The 22,538-nt window shown below is 36.2% G+C and overlaps 1 protein-coding gene across 3 annotated transcripts in view; it reads right to left on the bottom strand.

Moving 5' to 3' along the window:
* Nucleotides 1–869: 869 nt before the first annotated feature.
* Nucleotides 870–22,538, bottom strand: part of PTCHD4 (patched domain containing 4) — a 200,117-nt gene continuing 178,448 nt past the window's right edge. For all 3 annotated transcript variants that reach the window (XM_074333052.2, XM_074333051.2, XM_019734604.3), the window contains one exon: nt 870–21,170. In XM_074333052.2, the coding sequence (XP_074189153.1) occupies nt 19,537–21,170 (1,634 nt within the window). In that variant the 3' untranslated portion in view covers nt 870–19,536. The remainder of the gene's footprint in view (nt 21,171–22,538) is intronic.

Genomic DNA, 22,538 nt, shown 5'->3' with positions numbered 1-22,538 from the left:
GTTAAAGAAACTAAAACAAGTTCTATATTAACAAAAATTTAGAAGATGAGAAATTTTTACCAGAAAGAAAAACAATACAACAAATACCACAATTGTACAGAAAACGCTTTCTATATTTCTTCTTGAATTGACGAATTTAAGCTATGCAATTTCTTCTTAATTTTTTCAGCCCTGAGAGGACTAGTTAATGATCTTACAGAACCTGTGATTTAATTACGAGCATCTGTTTTTGAGACTAATAAATGAATCATTAATGTGAGCTTGGAAACAACAGGTAGAATATCAATGAATGATTCATTGTGAGGGAAGAAGGAAATGTTCCTGAGCATCGGATGATATATTTTGCTTATGCTTATGTCATGCTGGCTTTGGGGGCTTGTGTGCATAATCCTAAAATTCCAGCTGAAAATGGCTTGGGGCAGTATCTTTGAGTTCCTTAGCCAAGCAAAAGTAGCATAGCAAGTACCACTACTTAAATGTGTGGTTGCCATGATAATCTTTCACTTTTTCAATGATATTTCTGTTTTTTTGTTTTTTGCATTTATAAGCTAAAATACGAACATGGTCCCTGCTATGTCAAAGAAAACCATGGCTTTTGTTAAAATTTAAGCTACTGATAAATATTTAAGGGAATGAAAGGCTGGATGTTAATATTACCTGGCAAGGAATTCACAGGCAAGAAACTTTTAAATTTATTAGTAAATCTACCATGAATTGCTTACTAGACAATACGGTACATCTAATGGCTTCAACTTTATAATTGAAACGCTTGGAGCTTTCAAGATCCTCTTGAAATTGGTCCACACTTTGCTCTTATTTCCTCCCTCCCTCCCTCCTTCCCTCTCTTTTTCCCTCCCTCCCTCCCTCCCTTACTTCTTTCTTCCCCAAATATTTATTGAATGCCTCATATATACCTGGCACAATTCTAGGGTAGCAGGGTTACAGCAGTTTTAAGAACAGAAAAAAAGAATTTCTGCCCTCATAGAGCTTTCAGGCTACTGGGGACAGACCGACAATAAACAAATACCATGATAAGAAGGGAAGGGGGCCGAACGTATTTTTGTTTGGTCATGGAAGGTCTTTCTAATGACACGCTATTTAAAAAGAAACCAAAAAAAGTGAAGAAAATTCGTGGCTATGCAGGGGAAGAGGAGAGTTCAGTGTGATGAGAACAGCAAGCACAAAAGATCCACTGGGGGACTTGATTGGTCCAGAGAGGACAAAGTGAGTGGAGACACGGATTGAGTAGGTCTTGCCTCTATCATGCCTCTTGTACCAGAATTAACAGCCCTGGAGAGCTGAGTCCTTTGCTGAAGCAGATCCAGTGCATCTTCAAGGCCTGCTTAAAGTTGCATTTCCTTCATGCAGCGTTCCCCTTTAATGCCAATAGGCTCTGATACTCAGTTCTCTTAACGCTAAAGTATAAACCATGCAAGTTATCATCAGCCATTTTCTGTGTTGGTCACTCATGACTGTTTCCTCTTCACAGAGATCTCAAGCCACGTAAGTGTAGAAACCTTGTAACACGTTTTTTCCATCCCTTACAGTGCATAAACTGAGCTCAAGGTAATTAAATGGAAGAAATACATAAAGTTTTGTGTTAATTAAGAAATAACAAAGAAGTCCAAAACTCAACATAAGAAATTCAAGGGATTTTGCGAATGTTGCCGTAAAAACAAAAACAGTAGGTTGACACATTATCTTCTGATTTGTCTGATTATTTATATCATTGTCCTTCTTAATCTAGAGATTATATCTATATATTTGTAGACTCCTTCTTCCATCCCCACAGAAAATGGGGGCCCCACCTATGCAGCTTTTTCTTCCTTTATAATGGTATTCACTACCCATTGCCTTTAATGTCTGCCTTCATTTATGATTTTTTTCTCAGAATTTCTATCTCCAGTTTCCCAGGATATAGTTACCTAGCAGGGACAGGGTTGTCCATGGAGCAGAGGATTATAAGCACAGAGGGTGCCAAAGAAACGTATACACATGTTAAGAAAGGAAAAAGCTGTATTAAAATTATAATACTCAATAGATACTGATAACAAAAGATGAATACAAGTCATGTGTACACGTATTTTTTGCACAGCAGATATATCACAAAGGAAAGCTATAGGGTAAAAATCCACTAAGCCACTAGTTTATTTGAACCATTTGTTTGAGATTTACCTATTTAAGCAGGGTAATTAGATCATGGATGAACAGGAGTGATAAAACACTTTAATAAAAATTATTTCTCCGTGGTAAGGTCTTCATAATTTTTAGACTTAAAATAATTTTATAAACACTTTTCATCAGTTCTCTACCGAATACAGTATAGCCCTGAGGAATACATGTTGATGTGCTCCATGTTAAATTGAACAAAGGAGGAAAGAAAATTCTACTTGATGCCTCTTAAATCATGATTTTAGTGGAACCTATTATCAATCTCAATCCAATGTTTGAGACTTCACAATCCTTCTAGCGATAAATTTCAAACTAGATAAACACTGAACGAGCATTAAGGAGATTGTTTTACTCCACCCACAGGTAAACTCTTCTTCTCTTCCCAAATTACTTGTTTTTCCTTTCTTTAAGTCATCCTTTTGAATAGGCCTTAGTCATTGCTATGTAAATAAAAGTGAGCTGAGGTGGCAGCAGGGCAGGAAATGACTCCTTATTACCATTCTTTACTGATATACTTTCATAAAACAATTTCCTCTTTTTTTGTTTGTTTTTTTATTATCCGTGTCTCAATTTGTGAGTGACTAATCTACTTATTAGTATTTCTTCCCTTGGGTCAAAATATGAGTTTTGAAACTTGTTTGTACTTGTAGTCACTAACTTGTTTTACTATATTACTGTCAAGCAAAAGGATTTATGCTCAAGCAATTTTTATCTTCAGCATTGTTAATAACACTAATTAATTGCTTGCCTGTCCTTGCCTTCCTACTTACCAAGATATATCTATCACTCATTGATACTCATTTCCAACAAACAAAAAATTAGCAGAGTAACTGCTATTTATTATGGCAAAGAAATAATAACTAAACATTTTGAACAATTTTTAGATTAGCTTAATAGCAGGCAAATAACTGTGGTCTTGCCAATGTTTCATAACACAATCATTTCAGTTAAAACAAATAGTTACTTTTGTCCTCTATTAAGCCATTAAGATGTTCCTTGGAATAATTTGAACATTGCATTGTCCCTAGCACAGGACTTGGTCCATTACTTGGCACATTATAAGTACTTAGTAAATGTTTGGTGGATGGATCGGTGAGTGAATGATAAGCCTAGCTCATTATGCCACTTTACTTTCTTAGTTCCTCGGTAAATGCTCGTATTTCTAGTTGTTGAAAAATTTCTTCCAATCAATAATTATTTTCAATCATTGTCAACCTTTAGTTGTGGCTTCCTATTATCGAGAAAATAAAAATGAGTACTCTAAGTATTTAGATATAATACATAAAGAAACACTATTGGAACATTTGGCAAGAGACCTTTGACCTCTAGAGGCATTTTGTGTGTGACTCTTAAGTTTCAACAAGTCTTTATTCTATCTGTATAACCAAGGTGGCCTTTTGGGGGTCTGGTGGTGGTAGATTTTATTTTATTTTTTAATGAATTATGGGTTTGGCAACCATTGTTTTTTAAGCCATAGTTTAACAACTATGGTTTAAAAAAAATAATAAAATCCCCAATCTGGCATACGTCACAGTTCAATAGCTGCATGATGTTGAGAACAAAGGTCTGCTTACAGCCTTTTCAACACACTATGCTTTTTTTGTTGGCAGGTATTTTCTTTTTGTCTTTACAAAGTTCTCAGAGAAATAAACTTCCTTAGCGGTTTTATTTATGATCCACATTTCCCAATTAATCTAGAATGTTATAGCATTTTTCAAAAGGATGAAAATAAATTACCAGCTCATTTTTCCAGACCATTTTGGCAATTTTTTCTTCATGTTTTGTTCGTCTATTTCAACTCGGTTTCCATTTATTTATTTCCAATTCCCTGAATTTCTACTGGAACCAAACGGCAAAATCAGTTCTGTTACTGTTTTAACTAAATCCAGACTCTCAAAGTTATTCATGTCGAGGAGTCATTTTTCCTTAGGTATTCTACTCTCATGTGAGGACATAACTCACTTGATTATCCAGAAAACAACAATATTATTTAGGAAATGAGGACTAATTTCTATACAGGTCTGTTCATTTAGAAATTTAATGAGTGCTCATCCACACTTCGGTAACCACATTGACCTTCTCTAATATAACATTTCCTAAAGTTCGCTCCATGGAACATGAGTTCTTTAAGATGCTCCATGAACATTGGGTCCCATGGTCAAATGTATTTGGAAGATGGAATATTTTCTCTACCCCACTGGGAAATTAATGGCACACATCCAGGGTAATTCAAAGAGCAGGCTTCATTTTGCTAGTGTCAAAGCCCTTTGGACTTTGAGTAGCTCCTCTTGATGAGCTAGGAAGAAAACGATCTTCAGATGGTCTGGGCTTTGAATGTACTTAATATTTTTACCTTAGAGTTAATGCTTGGCAATATCCATTTGATATTTTACCTGATATTAATGATGGTCCCACATGCAGAGGCAGATCAATATTTTGTGGGGCCTGAAGCATATAAAATTTTGGAGTCCCTTTGTAAGAAAAACAATACAAAATTATGCTTTGCAAATTTTATATAAACCTATGACAATGTGAACACACAGCTAGGGACCGTCCCAGGGCCTTGGAACTCATGCAACTGAAAATTAAGCCTCATCCTTTACATGATAAATTTGCATCACCCCACATGGAAAACACTATTATATGATACTAAATATTTATAATGTAAATAATTATTTAGTATAATATAATATTGTTTCAATTTCATTCTTTCTAGTCCTTCTCTCCACCTGAGACACACCCTACATTCTTAGAGTTGACAGATGTAGTAAATAAAAATATAGGATGCCTCATAAAATTTTAATTTCAGAGAAACCAATTTTTTAGTATATGTCCCAAATGATGCATGGGACATACTTATACTAAAAAAAAATATATTCATTGTTTACTAGAAATTCAAACTTAATTGATGTCCAATATTTTACCTGGCAATCCATATATTCTAGTGAAAACACTCTACATCAGGACTTCTCTGAAAATGATGTATTCTTTCATGCTCCATGCCTTGGTTCAATGTTTTCTAAATTTTCTTCATGAGAAGACCCTCCTGGGAGACTTGTTACAAATAAAGATTCCGAAGGCCCACCCCTAGGGAGTTTAACAAGCTTTCCAGGTGAGTCTTATAAACAGGCAACCTTGGCAAGCATGGCCTTAACTCAGGTAGTTTCTTTTCCTCAGCCTGAAAGGACCTCGCACACTTTGATCATCCAGACTTTCAGGCCTGGTGAAGAGTAGTGGTCCCTCATCATCACCCCCATCCCAGGGCAGATTTAATCCAGCTATTCTCGGAATGCCTACTGCTGTTTACAGACTTCTACTGCAGTAAATTTTAAAATGAAAGCATGGTTCCCTGGACCAGTAGTATTAGCATCACCTGGGAACTTGTTAGAAATGTAAATTTCCAGGCCTCATTGCAGACCTGCTGAATCACAACTCTGGAGATGGGCCCAGCAATCCTTCTTTTAACAAGCATTCCAGGTAATTTTGATGCATGCTCAAGTTTGAGAATAAATTGTCTATGTTAACACCCATTATTCTTGATATAGTTATGCATGGCTGTCTCACTCTTAGTTTGCTGATCTAAATTCTTTGCGTAGCAGCTGCATCAGACATCTCTTTGCATTCATGCTCAGTGCCTGGCATATAGAGAATGTTTAAAAATGCTTGTTAAATGAAAGATTTGGAGAGTAAATGAGTGAATGGATAATTACGGGGTTTTTGCAGTAAGCTATTTAGTGACAACCTTGACCCAAAGGGTATACCATAAAACTAGGTGGGTGATTGAGTTGCTCTGGGATGCTGTTGTGTGGTTTTGTGGCTCCAAGATCCAAATGTTTTACATTTTCTCAAGCTGCCGCTTGCTCCCTGCCTTCCCTTACACATTTTTGTTATTCTATAAAATTGTAGAATACAAATAGTTCATCTGGATTATTGTCTCTGGTTATTTTAATGCTAATGTTAAAAAGCATATATCTATAAATGTGAAATGTTTGATGGGACAATTATTTCATAGGAAAAGTTGAATTAGAGACAAGCCACCTACTGAATTATGTAACTGCTAGGTGTAAGAATATGTTATGAAAATTACATTTTATATGCATATCCAATATTGTTGATGGTTAAAAATGACAATACCTTATCTTTATGGTGGAATAAAGTATGTGCCTCACACAAAGATTTCAGAGAAGATGACTGAAGATCAGCTCTCTAATTGTGGGAAGAACAGTGATCTTCTTTCTAAGCATGAGTCACCTGAAATGTTAAATTCCCTGAAATGCAAACAAATTTCAAGAATTATTTGCCAATTACATTGATGTTCCCATCTGTATATTAATCTAGATATTGTAGATTAGTTAGGTATGATACATATATAGATAAACATGATACACTTGAGCATCCAGCAATGCAACGTGGAGAAAAGCACAAAAGATCAGATGTCCTATTTATTTTCCTAAAATTTTTGTTTATCCTCTTTAACTCATCTTCTATTTACTCTACTGAAATGACGTCAATAAGATAAATGAAGTAAATCAAATGTTTTCCCCCAAGCTAGATATATGGAGACCCAAATCAACCATTCCTGATATTTTGTGTTAAGAACAGGTCATTTTGCATATCAAAACCAGAGGAATGTGATTTTTAATATGAATTAGAGTATTGGAGTGAATAGATCATTTAAAGACTGCATGACTGGTGAATGACTGTAATACCCTATAAAACACATTAACATATTCAGTTGAAGGATACCATACTCTGGTGCTTTGGACACTCAAGAATTCTTGGCTGGACTGTCCAGGCTTCCTAACATATGTAGGTTTTTGTGTTATAGTATTGATGGCAATCACTTCTTCCTTTTTATTTTCAGTGCCACAGCCATATTTCATGCCATTATCACTATTATCCTTGGTGACTACAATATACTCCTGATATTTCTATGGTTCAGGTCTGTTATCTCCAATCTACCCCATACTTATATCATTGCATACTAATATTTCTAAATCCTGACACTAATGATATTTTAAAAGTTATTCAAAAGTCCATCAAATTAAGTATGAATTCTTCAGTATGACATTCATGGATCCATCACAAAACTTTCTACTTGTATAAATTCAACTTTTCTACTGGAAACATACATTCAAGCTAAATTGACTGAGTTCCCTGATCCAGGAGCACATTCTGTGCTTTTGGTTTGTTATGGCTTTGCTCAGGCGTTTCACATCACATGGGATGCTCAGGCCAAAAATCTAACCCCATCATAAGTATAAGTGCTATACTAAATACAATGCGTTTCTACCAGGTTTGGCTCTACTAGAAATAATCTCTCTATCCTCTAGGTAACTCCCTTTGGGATTCTCTACAAGTTCTTGCTTATATTTTAGTTGTAGATGCCATGATATCTTTGTCTTGTGACTTTTGTATCTTCAGTAAACATAAGGACTCTATCAGTATTAATGAGTTGAATTTGTTGACTCTAAGCCATTGGCTTTCAGAGTTAGCTGCGCATTGAAATCACTGGGGGAACTTATAAAATTACTGAGTCCTGAGTCTCACTGGTGGAGATACTAATTTAATTGGTCTGGCAGGCAGTCTGGGCGACTTCAAAAATCTCTCTAGGTCATTCAGATATGCAGCAAATTTTGAGGACCAATGTCTCTGCTACTCCTGGGATTACCCAGCATGCCTTTGGAGTGTTGGCCAGTCTCCTATGGCTACTAGGTTGGTGGATTTATGTCCCTTCTAACTCTGTGAACAGATGAGCTCTTAAACAAGCTCCAAAATGTGGCTTCCCCATACAACTCCAACCTCATTTTTAACTCCAAGTAACATTACTATGATGGTAGGGAATGCTTATCTAGTATTTAAAGGTTAAAATATACTCCTCCAAACTTCCTTTTAATCCTGCTTGATGTTTTTGGGGAGTACCAATTATTATTATAATTAAGACTATAAAAAAGAAAAAGGTTAGTATATAAATTGATTAGTTTAAAACTACGTACACATATTATATCCCACTGTGATCTCCAAAGGAAGTAAAGGTGACTCTTAAGCATATGATTTAAAAAGATAGTTTTAAGCATTTAAACCAAAGCATTGTCTTACATTTGGCATTTAGAAAAGGGAAGATGAGGGGAGAAAAAATCTATGCAGCTTTTTTCGTCACATATAATTCGCATTTGTACTCCTCTGTACAGGATCTTTCATACTGATTGATAATGAAAAGATGATGTATTGTACCATAGGGGCATAATACTTATTTCCATTGTTTTCTTTCTTAAAATCATTTATAAAGCAGGGGTAATAATACCTTCCCTATTAGTCATGTATTATTTGAATTGTTACTAAAACTGATAATATTAACAGATGGTTAGTTTGAGTATATTGGTTTGAGTTGTTTTCCTGGAAGGTTTGGATTCCAATTGATCGATGTCAGTCCCTGGCTCTCGCACACTGAGGGACACCTGGTGTATGTGAGGTGACCAGATGGCCATAGGCATCTATGACAGAATGCAGTGGTGTTCTGCCATCAGGAAACTCAAACTCACGCCCGAAAGTGCCTCTTGCAAACATTATATTCTAAGCAATCAAGATTATAAATTTAAATGTTGTTGCTGAAATTTTGGATCCTTTAATAGACAAGACACAGGAAAGTGGATGGTGGTGTTTACATTGTGTAAACCTTTCACTGCCTTCAAGTCCAAGAATATATCTCCGAACAAGCTTTCTCTTCATGACACCACTCACAACTCCAAACAGCTCCCCATATCCTGGTGATCCCTACTTTATAATATCCCACCTGTATCCATTCCCCTTTGGGTTCCAATGAGCTCATTTGCCTTCATCCTCACAACCTGCTTCCCAGTCTATGTGTACTTGTGTATTCCATTTTCTCCCAGACTGTGGTGTCCAGCCCCTCACATCTATCTTTTAGAATTTTATCGAAGCTTCAGTGCGGATTATTTCATGATACCTTCCTTGACTTCCTTGAACATCCCAGTCAGAAGTTTCCTCAACAGATCATAGGTGCCTCAAAGGCAGGGGTTTTGAATATTGGTATTTTTCTCTGAGCCTAGCACAGTGACAAACATAGGTGCTTCTAAATATTTGCTGAGTAAATGAATATCATCTCAAGTAATCTAGGGGTGCTCCAGGAACCCACCCACAGTAAAGCTTGACCCTAAAATGCAACTGAATATCTGATCTTATTTTTTTAAGGATTAGCAGCCAACAAACTTTTGGAGATTTAGATATGTCAACATTTTCTGACCCCTTCCAATATATTTATTAATCCCTCCCCAAATAACTAAGCTAACAATCAGAAAACAAATTTAAAAAAAAAAATCAGCTGTTTATTTCCCTCTTGAAAAAATTTGCATTTTTTCCTTACTGACCTCTTTTTTTTTCCTTTTTTTAGAATCATCTGTCCTTTTGTAGTTTTTCTTCATGTTGAATCACATTCACTTTTATTTCACTATCAAGATGTGTATAGCTCTAGGCTCCAAGCATTTCAACTTAGAAAGGACAGTTAGTTTCAACATACCTGAAATTATTCTTTTATATGGGGCCTTATTTCTGGGTAACTGGCTATAAAGGAGAATTCCAGAAAATAAAATAAAACAAAACAACAACAAAAACATCCACATATAGGCCTTCATAGACTGAGACTGTTAAATAACTCACTTTTCATTAGGCCTTAAGCAGACAAATCAGAGGCAGGAGGATTCTTTCATTTTTTTCTCCGTTGAACAGATAATTAGCAAGTATCTATATACTGTTTGCCATGTCAGCTGCCATTATTAAAAGCAGGAGAGAATTTCAGCTTGATGCACAAATAAATAACAGTGAGTAATTCTTTTCCCAAATTTAGTGCTTGCAAATACTATGTTCACCTGTCCAGCTTAATTTCGCTAAGCTCTTATTTCAGTACTTTCTAGTCATGCACATTCTTACCTAAAGGAAAAACATGTCTTAATTATTCTAAAAAATTATTTGAGAAATGAAGAAAATTGAACATATGTAAACAATGAAAGCAAGCAAAATAAATGGATGATTAAAATATTAAATCTAGACAGGAAAATGGCTATTGAGTCAACCTAAACATTTCCATACAAAATTCTGGGCGTCCTTGTTTAAAAAAATAGGAAAAACTACATAACATGAAATGTTATTAGGCAGACTTCTCTATTTAGTCATGCAAATGCTATCAATGATAAAGATGACTCTGCAATGACAACAGCTTCTAAAGTGGATCGTGGATTATTACATTGTTTCAGTATAATTTTGCCATTAGGTGCACTTAAACCCTGTGAATGTTGGTTATCTACGTATTCCATGCAATGCCATCACATTATTCATCAGACTACAGTGGACTTGGGTATTCCAATGTTTAAGACTCTTGGTTTTAATACTAGAAGTGGTGCTGACAGCTCATGATTAATTTCAGCCAGGCTTGGCACTGTATCACCTGCATGTGGAGCCTGAGGCATGTGCCTGAGTAAGTCTGCTCAAGTGCCGGCCTGTTACTGCCTCCATTTCTGTAGCTTTCACATTGGTAAGAAAACTGTTGTTTTAAGCACTTTTCTAGTTAATGTTCCTACAGTAATACAATGTAATGTAGTGAGGAGCTTTAAGCAGAGTTTTTTTTGAAGTGATTATAAATTGCTTTAGACTTGAAATTCGTACAATTGTTATAGGTCCTCAAGGGCCATCTAAATATTTCAGTAGCACTTTAGGAATTTATGTTATAAAGATATTTGTGAAGTTAGATTCATAAAAAAACATGTCTCAGGAATCCCAAGGTATTTTTGCACTTGCTTCAGAATTCCTGATCTTTAAACCACGTAGGAATAATTGATATATATTATTGGGATATTATTTTTAATGTATGTATTCTTGAATTTTTAAAGGATAAAATTTATAATGTTTAGAACTTGTAATTCAAGAAAGGATTAAAGAACTATAGATTGTTATGGTACACTGTGATGTCATGAGATGTTATGTTTAAGAAGTTTAATTCCTGAAGCTGAAGCTGAATAATATTGCATGCCAACTACAATTTAATATATATGTAGTCATGGGATATGGAGTACAGTACAGGGAATAGAGTCAATAGAATTGTAATTGATATATATGTCAGAGGTGCAATAGATTGGGGGAGGGGATTATCACTTTGTCAGGGGTGAAATGTCTAACTAGTAAATGGTTTTGTACACCTGAAACTAATAAAAAAAAAGTTTAATTTCTAGCTTAGAGCAATCTTCCTCTAAAGGAGAAAACCCCAAAGATCCCAGTGAGGTTAGATGAAGAAGTCATGTATTATGGCATTCTGTGGGACATTTAATATTAATAATAAGAAGTGAAAGAGAATGCAGTGAATCTACGGACAGCCTAGTTTGCAGCATTTGGGATTGTAATCTAGAAAGAATTGGTAAAATCAACTGACCCTAGGAACTAAAGAGTAAACACATGTATCAACTATCACTATGCTAATATACTAACAGTTCCTTATTGTGACAAATGGAACTAGATTTTTGTTGTTGTTTTTAAGAAAAAAGGTCAACATAGCCAGAAATACTGTAAATAACTTTGCCTATTGGCATTATTATAGTAAATATAACTGAGATGACATTTTTGCAAGTAGCTAAGACTTTATTGTCATTTTTCTTAAGTTTTTTTCCTTTAGGCTTTGGATCATAGATTTTTTTAAACAGTAATCCTGAGGAATTTGACTAAAATTATTATAGCTCTGTATATCCAAAATATAAAAATAATAATGAAATAAACAAGGAAATATATGCAACATGATTTCCCTTGATTGAGTTATGAGATTAATGTAATTATTTAAATGTTTGCATGTGCAAATGTATGGAGAATAATTTATTTCTTTATTTTTATCATAGTTAGAAAAAAGTGGTTTATAAATTATTTTTTTCCCTTCTAGAGAATGGAGATCAATTTTGATAATGAAACAAATGCAAGTAATTTGGAGAATTTTGAAGGACTCATGAGAATATTTGCTTCTTAGTAAGATCTAAAATGAGCACTCAGGCAGTTCCCTACTTTGAAGATATTTTGAGATAAAAATATAACTTAGGTATCTCATCTTTTCATACTTTTTATCATTCTTCTTTATTTTGTTATAAAAGTTAGCATTTTGTTTAGCCAGGATTAAGAACAAGTGGGCTTTTGTTTTAAGAAAAAAAAAAGGAAATAAAAGGGTTTAACTTTTACTTTCATTCCTACAACTTGTCTATGCATGGGCGAAGAGTGTTGATTCCCAGCAGTTTTCTTCTCACTGATTCTAACACTTCCAAAAGTGACCTGTGTTTCAGAACTCTGATTTAGTGAAAAATAATAGTAATGGCATCCAGTGGAAAAGAAAACCTAAGTAAAATGCCAAATACTTATAACTTTGTTTCTTTCTATTTGCTTAGGATAAACAAGCAAACAAACTGAATTTTCCTTTCATGGATAAGTAGTGCACTTGGAATTTTTACTGAAGTTACACAGAGATTATTTGATTGTGCACCTCACTAGGTAGACCAGTGCCTCAATTAGTCAAATGTCAGATTGTTCTCATTCTGAACCAAGTTTTGTGCTCTGGAATGCCTGTAGAAACACAACCAAACTGCCCTGAGAGATTTCATATTAATAAATGTTATATTAACCAAAATGCACAAGTAGGACTGCACATGGGGGTTATTCCTTTTACATTTAGCCTGGTCTAAATTTACAAAGTGAAAGAGCATCAAGGAGAGGTGATAAATAAAATTGTGTTGTGGCTTTAACATATTGTCATTTAATTAAAGGTTGCATGCCATTTTATCTTTAAATACCCGTATGAGGTAGCTTGGAGAGATCGCTGCCCTTTTCAAGCTGTGACAGATTTCCTATTTACGAGCAAGAAAGTCTATTGCTGAGAAATATGCATAATTAATAGGAAAATATAATAAAGTTGTTGCTTAAACTCTGCTAAAACATTGGGATATTTGCATTGGTGAATTTAAGATATAACTTATCAGTCCCTGGCACTTTTATGTTTGAGAAAAAAAGATGCCAGACTTTCCTGACTGTGCCTCAAAATAGATGCTTCATACTGTAGCAGGGCATGCAGGAATATGACAGTTTGGTCTTTTCCCAGCTCTCTTATTGTGGCTACCAATAACCCATGAATCAACCAAAAAGAATGCTGCAAGGTATTTCAGTTTCCAGGGAGATATTCTATCGGCCATCTTGCATTAGAGAACTTCAATGCTCGCCACAACATACTGTAGGCTTCCTCTGCCAAAATCCATGGTAATACATTTATAAAGGACTGGAAAGTGACACATTTATAATAAACTCCACTTTTCTTTTACACATGGCAGTTTCTCCTAATTACTCCTAGGGAATTCTTCAGTGAAATCTTCCAAAGCATTAAAGTTCTTATTTCTCCACTGGTTTGACAGAGCTCTGTGGGTAATATGATTGCTTTAGTAACTATGGAAATACAGGTGAAAGATAACATACTGCTCTGGCTGGTTATATCATTAGCCATGTGAGAAACCAAATCACAGTTAAAAATGACTTGTAAATATCCCAGTTCAGATAAGTACAAACATGTGACATGAAGTAGGAATCACACAACCAGTAGATATTCATACCCTTCTGTTTCTAAAGTTTTTTTCTGATTTTTAAGACTGTATAATTAGCATGACCTACAAGAACTTTCTTAAGGGAAACTTTAATTGGGAAAAATAGTAGGGACTGACTTTCTGTGATTTATAAAAGTGCAAACTTAGCAATGTTATTTTTAATAAATACTTAATATATTAAAAATTATCTACCTTATAGAGGTTCTCAGTTTAGGGTCTCAGCCCATTTAATTTTGACATCCTTAGAGGTGCAGAAAATATATGGCGTTATCTGTAAACTAGTCATCTGTATTATTCTAGTACTTGATTTTTGACTCTTTAGTCTCTCTTTGAATTGTTTTCCATTTCATAAGAAAAGCAAATGATTTTTCTACTAGCAATAGAGAGGTCCTTATTAAGCATAGAGAAAATATAAAAAAATGTTATGTTTCAAAGATGCAAAAAATCAGCTCAGTACCTGGCAAATGAATAATGCTTATCTGGAAGCTTACCTGAAGCTTTCAAGTAATCTCCATAGTAGCCCACTTTGACCCAAAAAGTGATCTATGGCTCATGCTTGCTGGTTCATGCTCAGAAATTCAGGAGCTCTTTCCCAGTAAAGATCAGGTTATGAATCAGACAAACGATAAGAAAATCTTCAAGTGGGATATATTTGCATATGATCAATTTTGTTAGGAGTCAGGAATCTATAGTTTTGAGGCACCATGCAATTCTCTGTGCTGTATCCTAAATGGTAAAATATGTGGAATTTGCCCACCTATTCTATCACATCTACTTACAGACATTCCGTGCTAAGCATAAGCTCATTTCTCACCATCCTTTCAATTTTATTCCAAATACCTAATTCAACTCCACAACTCTTCAAACACAGAACATCAACACCTGCCTTTCTAACTAAAACATGATGGTGAGTCAAATCTTGGCCACTTAGCTTAGAAATCAAAGGAATTTATTGCTTTTATACCTACATATAGTCCCTTCCATGCTGGACCTGACGCAGACGGGCTTTGTTGCTTTCATTTATGATTTTTCTGCTTTCATTTGGGTAAATATATTTGTAGTCATGATTTTGAGACAAACCAGAAAAAAAATTTACTTAATTTCCCCCCAATACATTGGCAGACCATTGCTTACAAAGTGTTGGTGTAAATGCTTGCACCACAGTGACGATGCTGAGTTTTATACTAAATTCAAGATGGGGAGATTTCAAGGGCATACCAATTAGGCCATAGATAGATAGGTTTTGAGTCAATGATATAAAATTTGTCATATATATATATATATATATATATATATATATCTGTAACACAGAAAGAGCAAAAAGTCTTTTCTGTTTTTGTTTTTTAAAAGGAATGAAAGTGCTTCAAAATCTCGTTTGGAATGAGGGACAGTTTTCAGGTTCACATTTGAAATGATTATCAATACCATCTGCAAACACCAACAACATAGACTGAACAGAGAGACTCTTCTAGAAACAGGTTAAGCAAATCATTGAGTTCTCCAATCCACAGGCGACAATACCTAAATTCCAATCTCAAGGCATTGTATTCTCTGGTTCACCATGAGATTAGCAAACATAGGACATTAAAGTATGCTTAATTACTGACTAACACAGAATCTGCTATGTCTTTCACCTGGAAGCCAGAATTAGCCTGGCTGGATTTTTCTAGAGGACATTCTAGAAGAGGTTGCTGCCATCAATACCCAAGGAAGGCAATTTTTTAATTGGTCTTCTTGGCATGGACTTTTCTATGGACTTTGGGCCCTTGCAGCCAAAACCTACAAGGCATTTGTTACTAGGAGATAGGGAAATTTTAATAAAAGTTGCAATAACCATGAAAATAGTGTCTTTAAAAAAATCTATGTACTATTAGTAATAATGCATGCATAGTGCCGGGCATTCATAACTATTTGGTCATAAAAATATGTGACTGTAATTATGATATTTACAGTCAACTTATAAAAATACATGTAATTCTGAATGGCAATAGTTAATCCCTAGCTCTAACCACAAGCCTGGAAGGATTAGCTTATTACTGGAAAGTGTAATGGGTAATTACAAAATGGACAAAGCTCTCATCCTCTTGAATTCAACATTCAAGAATGGCTATTATAGCATCATAGGAGCTTCATTTGTCATAATTCTTCTAAGCTCACAAGGTAAAACCAAAATTCTGTGGAAATAAATAGAAATTAAATGGGAAAGGAACACTCACATGATACAACCACAGTGGAGGATAATTCCTTCATAGAATATTCATGCACCACCTTCAAAGAGGTTCACGGTCCCTGAAAGAATTTATGGGATGACCTTTAAGCACACCTTCCATTAAAAACAAAGGTCAGCATGGCTGAAGTTAGCATATGATTACCTTTAACTATAAGAGGTAAAGAATTTAACTTTTAGCCAAATCTCTATAATTTAGGTGAGTACCTCTTTGAAGCTTTATTAACCATCACGGAGAGTGAAGCTCTTATGACCTTTCTAATTCAAATATAAATTCTGATGGAAAGAAACAAATCCACATTCCAGTTTAAATTCAGAAAGGGGATGGTTTTTGCAAACTTGAAATTTCTCACTGTCAGAGAAAAACACGTTTCAACAAAATAAAATTTTCTACGTATCTGAGATATTTTCCGCAGGTTTCTTCTCTTGTAGGAGCTGATCGGCCATCTTTCAGCAGTTCCTAATTTGAACACCACCACTATTTAACAAATGGACAAAACAATAGGAATAAACTTGAAAAACTAGGGTGAGTTGCACACAAGCGACTGAAAAAGGCAGAGGTTTGATGTTACCTGCAAATCATGATCTCATATTTTAGGATGTATCTTGGCATTCAGTAAATTGAATTCTTGGAAATACCTGTTTTGGAGTTCAGCTGATGCTCAGGTAGATTCTTCCTGGGCTTAAATTACTTCGTAGGACTGAGTTAGGGCATTTTGGGCGGTACATTAACTCTTCCAGAACAAGAAATTTCATTTCAATAAATTATTGCTACAGTTCACTAAAGAGTACCATGGTGTCCTAGAAAAGATAATGTCCCTTCCAAACTTCCACCCTTCTAATCATTTGAACAATGAGAAACTCATGTTTATCATAGTCACTTCGATCCTTGATGATATAATCTAAAAAGGAGCTGTTTTCCCCCATCCAAATAGAGACTATCTAGATGGAGGAATGATATTAGAACTGCCCCAGTGGTCTGGTAATACATGCCACTATTCCCACGTGCATTTGGCAACTGGCATGCTTGATTCTTTCTTTACAAGTTAGCCTGCCAACTTTCTTTGCATGCAGAATTGTCTAAGGTAATTGAGGAAAAAACAATGGCCTGAATAGGCAAGCTCTTTTAAATCTGGTAAATGGTTGGAGTATGGCACACCTTAGAGAGAAGTGGAGTGATAGTTCATGGAATTGATCAGCTGATTACCTGTCATCTTTTGAAAGGGATGTAAAACAAATCTTCACAAATGATGAGTAAACTATGAAAGAAGAATCTACTCCCCTTCCCCCAAAACAGAAAAAAAATTTCAACTCCTCAGAACCTTCTACTTCAGATGAGATCATGGTCTGCAGTTCTACTAGTGCCAAACACCAGTTCATCCTAGCAGAGCAGTCCAGCAGATAAGAATCTACGTTACCTGTGACATAACTTTATCAATAATGCATGCTTCTGGCAAGTATTTTCCATACTCAATCTATTGATAGTGTGGCCAGATGGACACAACCGAAAAGACATAGATCATTTCAAACAGAAACTCAATTACCTCAAGGTAGGACAAAACAAACTCCATTTAATAAAATAAAATTTTGTTAAATGTTTTCACTTTAGAGACAGTTCTCTTTTTCCTTAATATCCTGGTAAACTCTTTATTTGTCGATGTACAGGTGTTTTGTCAATTTGTTACTTCATTAATCTACCAACTTCATTTCCCAAGTCTAGATCTACTGTGTCTTTTTTGAACTTAACTGAGTCCAGGAGATTGGCTTTTCTTTTTTTAAGATTTTAATATTTTAAATTCAATTAACATATACAACCAAAGTTGGTGGGAAACAGTCAGTAGCTCTCTTCCAGATAAAGGAGCTAACTAACAGGTTTTATAATCATTGGACATTTGTTCAGTCCTACCTGAAAACTAACTTAGTCTACTACTTGGTATGGAAAAAGGCATTTTCTAGTAATTTTTCTGTGACAGGAAGCACAGCATTAATCCAAATAAGCACCCAACAGACTGGGCCTATCTGCTGGGGAGTTGAAAACTTTAACCCAATGAAAACATTCACCTCAGTACTTTTTTTGAGAGAGAATTCAGGAGCAGTTACAGTTAACATGTCACCCGCAGAGAGTTGTGATCACCAGAGGGTGGGCCAGCTGAGGAGGACTTTCCAGGTAATGAGAACAATGATACAGCAAGAAGCTACAGAATGATATTGCAGTAGTTATAGTGACCACTCTGATAGTGATGGTGGTCAGGTTAATGTTCCAAATATTAATGCGAGGAACACAACAGACTTTATAGGATTAGGATATTTTCTTTACACTGAGAACCAGTTAATAGCACATGATGAATGATGATGGTCCATTTACTCTACAAGTTTCCTAGTTACATCTCCTTTGTCCTATGAGAAGCATCTCTGTTGCATGGCAGTATATTTTCGCCATCTAAAATGAAAACACAGTAACTATGGAATACCCCAACTCACACATACAAACACACACACACACGCACACACACTTTTGCATCCTTATACACATACATATGGATAGTATATGGAAAGTGCTCATTTGCAGTGGGTGAGCTCTCTGAAAGCAGCCAAATCAGCCTCTCCAAATACAGAGAACCATTAAAAGCCAAGGAAAAGCCATATGAGCTATTTAGCTCTAAAATGAGATTTTAAACTTTGTCCACGTGGTAATTGATTCCAAGGCCTTTTGTAGTTTTTGCTAAGTCCTCCAAAGCAAGACTCTCAAAGACTGACAACATGATATGTAGACTCTAATGGATTCACGTCTCTGTTTATTTTGCTTATTCTATAGTTGAATAATACTCTTGCTGCTGAAACACTTGAGTTGGTTTTGAATGGCCATGAATGCTTCTGTATTTGGCTAAAGCCAATTTGACTTTTTAGAGAAAGACCAGCTCATTTGCAAATGGACATCTTCCTCCACATACATTTCAATGTACACTAAAGACAAATCTAAGTATATGTATATATGGCATATATATATACATATATGTGTACACATAAAATGGATTGGGAAGTCCTTTGGTTTAGACGGTATTGAATAGGTTTCCTTTGACCAACATGTTCAAAAAACAAATATGAAAAGTGCCATGGCAATTTTGACATTTCCTATGTCTCCCAATTTGGAGGCCCTCTTTCCTCTCTTCTCCATCTTTCCTAAGTATTTTATTTTTAAAAGCAGTTGGTTCTTTTGGCTTTTAACACTCCATTGATTTGTCCATTCCTTGAAAGAGCTCTAAAATCACATACAGAGACTTATCTTTAGTGGAGAACAAGGTTGCAAAGAACTTTTCCCCCTCCTTTGATTCCCTCTTCCCTCCCACCCCAAGGAGTAGACACCTTGATGTGTCATGAAGAATTCACTCTTGATCTGACTTGTCTTGTTACCCCTGGCCAGCTCAAGCAGCTGAGGTCTGAGTTTTACTCGCCCTGCATCATTGTGCAATACTGGAAAAAGAAAAATAATCCATTAGTCTACACCCTTCAGACTGTGGTGACGTGATCAGGGTTCTCTTGAATTTCTATGCATTCAATCTCCTCCCTCTCCTTTCGTTTGGCACGTTTCTTTTTTTTGTGGTGCTTTTTGGAAGGGGGGAAAAAGGTTAGAAACACGGGTAAGATAACAAAACAGTGCAGAAGTGTGCAACCCCCCATGAGCAGCAAGCATTTGAACAGTGTGAAGGTCAGGTTCGAAGGCACAAATAGGAGGGGGACCAACCCAATAAGAAAAGAAGTAACATTTTGCAAAATGGCTGTCCCATGCTCTTGCAGGGAGCTTTTTATACATTGTGTTCGGGTGTGCTCAGTTGCTAATACAAATGTGTAAAGCAGTGGTGCACAGTGGTCAATGGCAAAATTTAAAGTGTAGATAAGGCACAAGATAGAAATGCAATCCATGTCGACGTTCCATAATGTCATTAAGCCCAGAACGCCCAGCTCAATTGAGGTGACACTAAGAATTAGCCAGAAGTTTCCCAGAGGGTGGATCACTAGGAAAAAAGTCAGGATTAACACCAGGAGAACACCAAAGCCTGCAATGAGAACAGGCACTGTGACAGACAAGCCGTAATGGTCCATGAACACAAAGGACGGGTTGAACACGATGAATCGGATGCTCTTTGACAGGGATAGGGGCCTCAACTTTTCCAGCACTTCGATGACCTCTTTCTGCTTGTCCCTGCTAGTCCTGGCCACCAGATACAAGCGAGAAGCAATGATGTTGTTCTCATCCCCTGCCTTGGAGAAGATGATATCATTTCGAAAATGCTGGAATTCGGGCTTTTTTAAAAATGAACTTTGTAGGACACTGATAAAGTCACTCTTGTTGTTGGCACTGATGTTGCCCACTTTCAGGAACTGGTAATACTGCTCCACCCAGGACACTGCAGTGAACCCACTACAGAGTCTCCGGAGGTCCTCCTGGACGCTGCTGTTCCAGTACTCCAGGGGCTCGTAGATGTAGAATCCTATCACGGGACTGTAGTTGCTGAAATATTTTTGCTGAACCATGGCGTAGGAAACACTTGGGGAATCACTGGCTAGTAAATTGATGATGTTGGCTCTGTCACTGATCTGCAAGCACCCCATGAAGGAGAAGGACGCATAAATGAGATAGAGGATGACCACAAATGGCTTCACGTAGATATTGGTAATCCATTCATTGTAATGTTCGCGGAGGAAGTGCTGAATAAAGTGGTGCTGGTAGGGGTCCGTCTCATGATGGGACGTCTGTTGATGCCCATCACTCATCACGGTCTGGAACCACACAGGTTTGCGGTCCAGGTATTCCGCAGAAGGGATCTTACAGCAAAAGATGCTGTGGTAACGGTTTTGCTCCAGTTGACCAGCGAAGACCAGACAGGAGCCAAAGAAGGAGAAAATGTAGAAGTAGTTCAACAGAATGGAGACACACATGTTCTGACAGAAGACCTTCACAGCCTCTATGTTTGTGAATGGGCTGGCACCCATGCCGAAGGTAATGAGGTACAGGGAGCTGGTCATGGTATAGGTGACCATCACATCCGAATAAGCATCTGCCACCCTGTCTTTGAAGGGCAAATTCTCTCGGGTTCTTCTCCAACCAGACAGAAGCTCAAAGACTCCTTTAGTTCCATGACCTAATTTAAGAAAATGAGAAAAAGAATAATTGTTTTTATTTCCTCCGATGGTTCAAGTGAATTCCTTATAGGTTATCTATGCCAAACAGTACTTTATACTCTCATCTTCAAAGACCTATGATCCTCCTATTAGGGTCTCAAAGTCTGAGTTACACAACGGGACATATTTGGTTCATGTTTCCACTTCAGCCAAGTCCAGATTTATTGGTATTGCAGGCAAAATGAAACATTTATTGTCTGTTCTATTAATTTGACAAATGGTAAACAGAATGTGACATTAGTGTGGGTTTTTTTCCCCTCCTGCACACGTATTGTCTCCTTAAATAAATCATAAGTTGTCAAGGGCAGGGGCTGTTATTTGTGCATCTTCAGATATCCCTTAAACACCAATTTAGTACTTGATCAACTGATATATTAACTCATCGTCCCAAACCTCCATTTCAAGCAGACTTACATGCTAATGTCGGAAATTAAAAGATGATTTTAAACACTTAAGTATAGCTTTAAATTGATTTTACAACGTTAATAATCAGTTTGGTGGCCAAATGGCTTAGAAACCAATTCCTAGAGATTTGAGTGATGAACATTGGGTGGGAGTCAGAAAAATCTGCGAGGGTACATACAAGACAGGGCAAGACCTTCAGGGTGAGATAAGATGTCACAGCAAGCATCTCCTTTGGGCTCCTCACAGAGCATTTATTCACATAGAGTAGATGCTGACTAAATGTTTGATTGCCTCATTAAAGTGGCTAGAGATGCTTCTTGTTAACCAACTTCTGTGCATCCTTTGATAAGGGTAAACAGACAAAAAATTTATTCAAAAGATTACATAAGCACCTACTATGTGCCAGATACTTTTAGACACTGAGATGCTTTAATTCAGGGAACTTGACAGTTCTTATGATACCAGCACTTGCTTCTTTACTAGCAAAATCATAAAGTAGCTGGGCAAGTAGGTATTATATCATATATGCAATTTCCGTTTTTTTCTCTTTCTTGAATTAGCTCCGTCAATTACCATCCAGGATATATCAACTGATAACTTTCTGACTGAGTGGAAATCTTCATAGATCACTCTTGCCCTTTGAGCCATAGCAGTACTACACACAAATCTTTTCTATGAATGGATACAAGCTGTGTGTGGGCTGTTCTCCAAGAAATCCATCAGATAAAAATGAAGCTTAAAGGCACAAAATGAACTAGTTCAAGAAAGCCTGGAAAACGGACTTTGTGTGGCCCTGAGATATTGGAGTTATGTGTTGCAGAGATACTGGAGTTCTATGTTGGAGTTATATGTAATTCACTTAGTATTGCTTTAACAAATATAGTCTAATGGCTAGGGTCTTACCATAATCACTGATTTTGTGT

Source organism: Rhinolophus sinicus, chromosome 2 (genome assembly GCF_057876585.1).
Source record: "Rhinolophus sinicus isolate RSI-liver-muscle chromosome 2, RSI-T2T, whole genome shotgun sequence".
Lineage (NCBI taxonomy): Eukaryota > Metazoa > Chordata > Mammalia > Chiroptera > Rhinolophidae > Rhinolophus > Rhinolophus sinicus.
Note: the sequence above shows the minus strand (reverse complement) of the source record. Positions and strands in the feature narration are given on the sequence as shown.